Here is a 9,787-nt window from a genome sequence, read left to right as displayed (position 1 = left end):
CGGGCTTAAGAACGGATGTTCAACCTTGCAAGCACAACTTGGTGAGTACAACTTGGTGAGTACAACTTGGTGAGTACAACTTGGTGAGTACAACTTGGTGAGTACAACTTGGTGAGTACAACTTGGTGAGTACAACTTGATGAGTACAACTTGGTGAGTACAAGCATAGTGTGTGGTTTAACTTGTGAGGTCACTAAGCTTTAGAGAGAAAAGATAATCAAAGGAGCATTGTATAAGCTCAGGAGTGCTCTAGTATATTGTCCTCTCTAATCTCGTCATTATGAGTACGCTTTATTCCTGAAAAAATAGTTACATTAAACAAAAAGAATATAGAGTTCTTCAATGTCTTCGGGTCCATTGTCGAAATCAGAGATCCACAGAAAATACTAAATTCCATATATATTAATATATATATATATATATATATATATATATATATATATATATATATATATATATATATATATATATATATAAATCTATATATTTAATATATATATCTAAATATGCGAACAAGCCTGAATGGTCCCCAGGACAATATGCAACTGAAAACTCACACCCCAGAAGTGACTCGAACCCATACTCCCAGGAGCAACGCAACTGGTATGTAAAGACGCCTTAATCCACTTGACCATCACGACCGGACAAAATGAGGTGATAGCCGAGGCTATTTGAACCACCCCACCGCCGGCACTCGGATAGTAATCTTGGGCATAGCATTTTACCAAATCACCTCATTCTTTGGGGCACTCGTGAGGAACACAAATGCGAACAAGCCTGAATGGTCCCCAGGACAATATGCAACTGAATATATCTAAATATACTAAAATATACTAATTATCCAGATTGCTATACCAAAGTGGTAGAAAATTAAGCTGCTGCTTTTCAGGTCTCTTAATGTTTCGATGAAAGTGGAATCAACATCCACGAGGAAGCTTGATTGAACGCCGACCTGCTTGAGACGAGACCGTCGCTCTACGGTCAACCCCGAAGTGGTTGGGCACCATTTCTTTCCCCCGTCCCATCCCATCCGCAGGCGATATTAACGGAAGTACAAAGTGTGTCAAGAACTAGCTACGAGATGGCCACTCTGGCCCACTCTGAGTGCAATATGAGTTTATCATCACGGACACAAGAGGGAATAAGTGTTTGGAAAATAAATGCTTTATTTTAAATCTACGGATTTTGCGCCGATTATTTCATTACTGACTTCATGAAGGGTGGTATTGTAACCCACCGCCCATCAGTGATCGTTTGATTTCACCCAACAGTAATCCGGTCAAGTTTAGTGATCGTAAGACGATGATCGTCTTCACTATACTTAAACAGCCAGACATTTTCTCTTATTGATATAAATGTGTATGAATATATTTTTATAATACCCAAATATGTGGGTGTGTGAATATCATGCACACATACATGTATGTGTGTGTATGAGTGGACATATGTATCTATAGGCATATAGCATGAATTAACAAATGCCTGTGTATGAATTTATATATGTATGTATAAGTTTGAAGCTGTATATATGCAAGTTAGATTATTATTATTTTGTAACGTTCATTTCACTGGAATTAAAACAGCTGATTATATATTTTTTCTGCAAGAATAAATAAAAAAAAAATTCCAATACATTTCTCTCTTTTTTCTTTTTTTACAATGTTCAGAGTATGATTCTTGCTGAAAATGTATACATTTATGGGTGTATACATCTCGGTGTATGTATACTAATGGTTTACTATGTCCAAGACAAGAGTTTGGACTAAATAATCCTTTGCTGGAAGATCAGTATGTTACGAATTTCATACATATCACGCAGTTGTTTGGCCATAAAGTGTAGGCAGTGTGGCAACCCATTTCTGAGTGAGTAGTGTGGCAACCCATTCCTGAGTTGGTTGTGTGGCAACCCATTCCTGAGTTGGTTGTGTGGCAACCCATTTCTGAGTTGGTTGTGTGGCAACCCATTCCTGAGTTGGTTGTGTGGCAACCCATTTCTGAGTTGGTTGTGTGGCAACCCATTCCTGAGTTGGTAGTGTGGCAACCCATTCCTGAGTTGGTAGTGTGGCAACCCATTCCTGAGTTGGTTGTGTGGCAACCCATTTCTGAGTTGGTGGTGTAGCAACCCATTTCTGAGTTGGTTGTGTGGCAACCCATTTCTGAGTGAGTAGTGTGGCAACCCATTCCTGAGTTGGTTGTGTGGCAACCCATTTCTGAGTGAGTAGTGTGGCAACCCATTTCTGAGTTGGTGGTGTGGCAACCCATTTCTGAGTGAGTAGTGTGGCAACCCATTCCTGAGTTGGTTGTGTGGCAACCCATTTCTGAGTGAGTAGTGTGGCAACCCATTCCTGAGTTGGTAGTGTGGCAACCCATTCCTGAGTGAGTAGTGTGGCAACCCATTCCTGAGATGGTGGTGTGGCAACCCATTCCTGAGTTGGTGGTGTGGCAACCCATTCCTGAGTTGGTGGTGTGGCAACCCATTCCTGAGTGAGTAGTGTGGCAACCCATTCCTGAGTTGGTGGTGTGGCAACCCATTCCTGAGTGAGTAGTGTGGCAACCCATTCCTGAGTTGGTAGTGTGGCAACCCATTCCTGAGTGAGTAGTGTGGCAACCCATTCCTGAGTTGGTAGTGTGGCAACCCATTCCTGAGTTGGTAGTGTGGCAACCCATTCCTGAGTTGGTGGTGTGGCAACCCATTCCTGAGTGAGTAGTGTGGCAACCCATTCCTGAGTTGGTAGTGTGGCAACCCATTCCTGAGTGAGTAGTGTGGCAACCCATTCCTGAGTTGGTAGTGTGGCAACCCATTCCTGAGTTGGTAGTGTGGCAACCCATTTCTGAGTGAGTAGTGTGGCAACCCATTTCTGAGTTGGTGGTGTGGCAACCCATTTCTGAGTTGGTAGTGTGGCAACCCATTTCTGAGTTGGTAGTGTGGCAACCCATTTCTGAGTTGGTAGTGTGGCAACCCATTTCTGAGTTGGTGGTGTGGCAACCCATTTCTGAGTTGATAGTGTGGCAACCCATTTCTGAGTTGGTAGTGTGGCAACCCATTTCTGAGTTGGTAGTGTGGCAACCCATTTCTGAGTTGATAGTGTGGCAACCCATTTCTGAGTTGATAGTGTGGCAACCCATTTCTGAGTTGGTAGTGTGGCAACCCATTTCTGAGTTGGTAGTGTGGCAACCCATTTCTGAGTTGGTGGTGTGGCAACCCATTTCTGAGTTGGTAGTGTGGCAACCCATTCCTGAGTTGATAGTGTGGCAACCCATTTCTGAGTTGGTGGTGTGGCAACCCATTTCTGAGTGAGTAGTGTGGCAACCCATTTCTGAGTGAGTAGTGTGGCAACCCATTTCTGAGTTGGTGGTGTGGCAACCCATTTCTGAGTGAGTAGTGTGGCAACCCATTTCTGAGTTGGTTGTGTGGCAACCCATTTCTGAGTTGGTGGTGTGGCAACCCATTTCTGAGTGAGTAGTGTGGCAACCCATTTCTGAGTTGGTAGTGTGGCAACCCATTTCTGAGTTGGTGGTGTGGCAACCCATTTCTGAGTGAGTAGTGTGGCAACCCATTTCTGAGTTGGTAGTGTGGCAACCCATTTCTGAGTTGGTGGTGTGGCAACCCATTTCTGAGTTGGTAGTGTGGCAACCCATTCCTGAGTTGGTAGTGTGGCAACCCATTCCTGAGTTGGTTGTGTGGCAACCCATTCCTGAGTTGGTAGTGTGGCAACCCATTCCTGAGTTGGTAGTGTGGCAACCCATTCCTGAGTTGGTGGTGTGGCAACCCATTCCTGAGTTGGTAGTGTGGCAACCCATTCCTGAGTTGGTGGTGTGGCAACCCACATCCCCAGTAGGGAGTGTGGCTAACCCACACCTCTCAGGGTGTGGGTTACAGTGACTTTCAAACTTTCACTGCTGACCGATTCTCACCACACACAAGCGGCGGTGATAATATTACGATTTCTCTTCCATTCCACTATTGACAGAGATAAATTTAGTTTAGCAAAAAGTCACACTAACATTTCGTATCAAAGAATGTGTGGACTGGATGCAATAAGACTTAGAGACGCCTATTCCTTAAAAAAATAAACTAGGTTCCTTGAGACACATGTTACCAAGAAGTTGATGGTATCTTAAGGAGCTTAGTTCCTTAAGACATGATTCCAAGACCACGATACCACACCTGTTGTAGTGGCACTAAGATACATGGTTCCTCCAGGGAGGGTCAACCCCCCTCAACACCAAAACAGCTAGTTTACTGACGTAAACCTGACCTAAACAACTAGTCTACTGACGTGTAAACCTCCCCAAAACAACTAGTCTACTGACGTGTAAACCTCACCAAAACAACCAGTCTACTGACGTGTAAACTTCACCAAAACAACCAGTCTACTGACGTGTAAACCTCACCAAAACAACCAGTCTACTGACGTGTAAACCTCCCCAAAACAACCAGTCTACTGACGTGTAAACCTCACCAAAACAACTAGTCTACTAACGTAAACCTCCCCAAAACAACCAGTCTACTGACGTGTAAACCTCCCCAAAACAAATAGACTACTAACGTGTAAACCTCTCCAAAACAACCAGTCTACTGACGTGTAAACCTCCCCAAAACACCTGAGATAAACCCCAGCTTCCTGCACCAGCAGGCACGCCTGACATTAAACCAACAAGGCGCCTCACACTAATCCTGAAGGAAGCACTACGGAAGGAAAAAGGGAAAATACCGCCGCTTTTCTCTTCTGGCTCGCCCACCTCTAACCCCTTTGACAGAAATCCTTCCTCGAAGGGAACAGAGAGAGGGTACAAAAAATAAAATAAAATAAAAGCGAGCTTCGCCGCTTATCTCACCGTGGACCAAGCCCCGATACGGAGCCAGATTGATTTTCCGTCGGGCTGCGAAATGGCGAACAGACGAAGCCGATTTGTACCCTTTCAGCGGTTCTAGACACGCCGGAGGAACTGTAACTGGGGTGTTGTTGAAGAGGAGGATAAGGAGATACGAGGCATCTCGGGGGTTGGAGGATATATATGTCAGGGAGTCCCCTATCAAGACCTACGACTTGACGTAGGTCTTGATAGGGACTGGGAGGGTGGAGTGGATGGGAGACGTCAGTTTTGATGGAAGTGGATGGGAACTTGGAGAAGAATACGATGCACAGCAAGACGAGGAGGAGGAGGAGGAGGAGATGAAGGTGTTCATGAGATTTAATGCTTCAGAAAGCGAGTCGGTTCATATCTGATCCAAGCTCTGAGTTGTCTTGGAATTATAATGAACAGGTTACAAGCTGGTAAACTCTGCCAATGTCAGGTCGAATCATTGGTGGATTTCTAAGTTACAATTCCTTTTTGGAGTCGCTACCAGTGGGTAGATTTTATATATATATATATATATATATATATATATATATATATATATATATATATATATATATATATATATATATATAGATAGTATATATGGAAATATTAGCCTTAATATTTGCTATTAGTCAAATAGTACTCAACAAACACTCACACATACAGAAGTTTCATATACCAATTAACAAACGGCCTCTCCTTAAACTGCTCACCATCACTACACATGTGGCAACAAAAGAGTCAGCTATGCATCAGTACCATATAAGTCATACTAGGTTTCTCCTTTGTTGCAGGTGAGTGTGCCGCGGGAAGCCGATCTTGCAACTCCCTGGCTGCAATTCTTGCACCTCGACGAGCAGCAGTGGATTATGGTGAGAGGGCTTGAAACAAGCCAATGATATGTATATATATATATATACGAGTTGAGATAAAATTCAAATGTTTCCATTGTATTTTTTCCTTGCACATACAGGTACATACACGCAGCAGGTACTACTAAATTGAAGCCTAAGTTGACCAGACCACACACTAGAAGTTGAAGGGACGACGACGTTTCGGTCCGTCCTGGACCATTCTCAAGTCGATTGACTTGAGAATGACGACTCAAGTCGTCCCTTCAACTTCTAGTGTGTGGTCTGGTCAACATACTTCAGCCACGTTATTGTGACTCATCACCTGCATTTGAAGCCTAAGATTTGTCTAGACATGCCCTAACTATCCTAACTCTACAGGCATTGAAGCGAGGGATCTATCAGGGAAAAGTGACATAGTCATTACGACTATACAACACTTGGAAGGGATCAGAATAAGGATTTGGGATGGGATGGGGGAAAAAGAAATGGTGCCTAACCACTTATGGACGGTCGGGGATTGAACGCTGACCTGCATGAAGCGAGACCGTCCCTCTACCGTCAACCACAAGTGGTTGGGCAAGGCATTGAGGAGAGTGCAAGGTCGCCTGAACAATATTATAGAGAGAGAGAGAGAGAGAGAGAGAGAGAGAGAGAGAGAGAGAGAGAGAGAGAGAGAGAGAGAGAGAGGGAGAGAACGTCTTGAGTGCACTTTTTCCTAGGTCCGAGACATTTACAGAGCAAGTGTATCACTTAAGTGTATACAAATTCACTTTTATATACATTAGTATATAAAATACTAGTATACTAGTAGTATACTACTTGTACATAGTAGACGTTGTATACTGTCATTCCTTAGCTGGACGAGTAACACAAGTTACGAAACATCGTGTAACTAATCAGCAATACTTAGGTAACGATTAAATAACTGTTATTTAGATAACTGTTATCTAAATAATTAGGTAACGATTAGCTTTTTAGCGATATGGTAGGTAAAGACTAGTTATTTAACGACTAGTGATGTAATGATTAGTAAAGTAACGATTAGTTAGGTAACTGTTAGTTAGATAATGATTATTTGGGTAATTATTAATTAAACAAGGGCTAGTTAGATCAATTAATTAAATAATGACTAGTTTAAATAGTTAAATAATTAGTTTGATCGCTATAAGTTAACTATTAGTTAATAAACTGTGAATATGATAGCAACTATTCTGGAAACAATCAATTAGTGCCTGTTAGGTAAATAACGATTAATTAGGTCACGATTAGTTGATTAGATGTAGTGATTGGCTATATAATAGTCAACGACTAGCTGGGTAATAGGTATTAAGTTTCTCTAGTCCATAGGCTTCAAGATATTAAGTTTTTCTCTCCATGGGCTTCAAGATATTAAGTTTTTCTCTCCATGGGCTTGAAGATATTAAGTTTCTCTCTCCATGGGCTTCAAGATATTAAGTTTTTCTCTCCATGGGTTTCAAGATATTAAGTTTTTCTCTCCATGGGCTTCAAGATATTAAGTTTCTCTCTCCATGGGCTTCAAGATATTAAGTTTTTCTCTCCATGGGCTTCAAGATATTAAGTTTCTCTCTCCATGGGCTTCAAGATATTAAGTTTCTCTCTCCATGGGCTTCAAGATATTAAGTTTTTCTCTCCATGGGCTTCAAGATATTAAGTTTCTCTCTCCATGGGCTTCAAGATATTAAGTTTCTCTCGTTCATAGGCTTCATAATATTGAATTAAATATTAAGCAAAAACATAAAAATTTATCTTTTTCATAATTCAGTTTCAAACGTACAAAAAAAGTTTTGACTTTCAGAGTTTTTTTTCGAAACAGATTTGTCTATTTCACCATCTTATGAATTCTTTTGTATCCCAAGATTCACAGAGTGTGTAACCTTAAGGAATTCATTATTAAATCACGGTATTGAAGGTGTTACTTGTATGGAAAAATAATTAGTAAAAAATGAATTGAAAATACCCGAAATATTTAGATGGATTCGTGTCATATAGCCTAGTAATTATTATTATTTTTACTTTTTATTTCCCCCCCAAAATAAAAAGATATTGTCCCATGAGAAGCGGTGACCAATTAACTTGTTGTCGGTGCAAAAATCATTCGTAATTACAAATCATAGTTTTCTTTGTGGAACAATCACACGGATTCCTTTATAGTCATATTTCATGGGTATTAAAGCCGAAGTTTTGATTCAATAATCCGTATCCAGTTATGATTAATCTTTTAATTGAGATTTGTAAACTGTTACCAAATTAATTAACAGCAAACTCCCACAAAAATATTTTACATTGATTATTACATATGTTTTGTTTCAGTTATAAAATATAAATGCTTCTGGTTAATCTTTTCTTAAAATGCTTAATTTTAATTTGGATATATATATATATATATATATATATATATATATATATATATATATATATATATATATATATATATATATATATATATATATATATATATATATATATATATATATATATATATATGTGTGTATATCACGAAAATAAACACGTGATTAAGAATGTGACAATGTCAGACCACGGAGGAAAAATGAAACAGGAATTTCCTTAAGTACTTTCGTATATTAAATACATCTTCAGAAGGTCATTTTACAGATCGAGTGATGGGTATACATAGCCATTTATACCCATCACATTTATACCCATTTATAAATATTATTTATACCCATCACTCGATCTGTAAAATGACCTTCTGAAGATGTATTTAATATACGAAAGTACTTAAGGAAATTCCTGTTTCATTTTTCCTCCGTGGTCTGACATTGTCATATATATATATATATATATATATATATATATATATATATATATATATATATATATATATATATATATATATATATATATATATATATATAATATCTTACTCTTAATATCGGAGCTTCTAATCTCTGACAACAAAAGAAGGGACATTCAGCTCTACCAAATGAGCACCTTTTAATAGGAAGGATTTCAAGGACAACTATCTGCTTTCCAACTGCGACTTTAGTCCTTCCCTAGATAGCAGATAGTTGTATTTGGAATGCTTCCTATTAATTGGTGCTGATGACTCATTAGGAAGAGCTGCGGATTGCTGCTTTCGTGGTCTGCGGGTTCAGGCTCCAATAGACCAAGTTAAAAAAATATATATATGTATATATAATATGTGCGTGTATTTAAATAGGAAGGTTATTAAGCCTTTCTTAAAAGGGGAACCAGAGCCAAGGAGAAAAGCATATATACAACATTACACGGGACCTATATACAGCATTATACGGGACCTATATACAGCATTATACGGGACCTATATACAGCATTATACGGGACCTATATACAGCATATAAACAGCATTATACGGGACCTATATACTACATATATACAGCATTATACGGGACCTATATATAGCATATATACAGCATTATATGAATCATTCAGGTCTTATAAATTCGGGTTCCATGTTTTTTGACCTTCCACAACTTTTGTTGTTATTTTTCTAAATATAAGAGACTCAGCAAGGTCTCTGGACCGCTAGACTGATGCGCTGAAACAGTAGACTGACAGCTAGCGAGTCTCTAGTGGTATAAGGTCTCACAGTTCGTCTCTGGAAAAACGGTGGGTGTCGGACTGCCCGTTCGTACCCTCCCTGACTATGTAGGTACAGTTAGAGATCAATGATCTCTAACTGTCTAACTGATCCCTATCCACATTGAGATCGTATCAATGTGGATAGGGATATATTTACATTGATTTCAGTGTTGCAGTTCTGGGCGGCATTTGCCGCCGACGGGAAATCATTCATGTCCCCATGTGTAGTCCTGAATTTCTTACTTCAGAACTATATATATGGTAAATTTATTTCGGATACTTTCGGCACCGTGGAAAGGGGACAAACCTGCTGCATGGGTGACAGCTTCTCCCCCGTATCAACCTACCCGGGCTTTGCGCCCTGGAGAGGCCACTCCAGACCGACAACCGGAGCGCAACTCCATAGTCTCCTGAGACTGATGGACGCCTACTACTATTTATTTCGGTCCTAAGCCGGTAATATTTGTTGTTGTCATCAGTAA

The 9,787-nt window shown here is 40.0% G+C and overlaps 1 protein-coding gene across 1 annotated transcript; it reads right to left on the bottom strand.

The window, feature by feature from the left end:
- Positions 1–1,785: 1,785 nt before the first annotated feature.
- Positions 1,786–3,801, bottom strand: LOC138371694 (hornerin-like). The gene has a single exon (XM_069336708.1). The coding sequence runs from the start codon at positions 3,799–3,801 to the stop codon at positions 1,786–1,788; it is 2,016 nt and encodes a 671-aa protein (XP_069192809.1).
- Between the last annotated feature and the right edge of the window lie 5,986 nt (positions 3,802–9,787).

The sequence above is a fragment of the Procambarus clarkii genome, chromosome 36 (genome assembly GCF_040958095.1).
Source record: "Procambarus clarkii isolate CNS0578487 chromosome 36, FALCON_Pclarkii_2.0, whole genome shotgun sequence".
Lineage (NCBI taxonomy): Eukaryota > Metazoa > Arthropoda > Malacostraca > Decapoda > Cambaridae > Procambarus > Procambarus clarkii.
This window is presented reverse-complemented; position numbering and strand designations above follow the sequence as displayed.

What these genes read in the sequence shown, in the direction of transcription:
- LOC138371694 (XM_069336708.1), bottom strand. Translation starts at nt 3,801, where the DNA reads ATGGGTTGCCACACTACCAACTCAGGAATGGGTTGCCACACCACCAAC.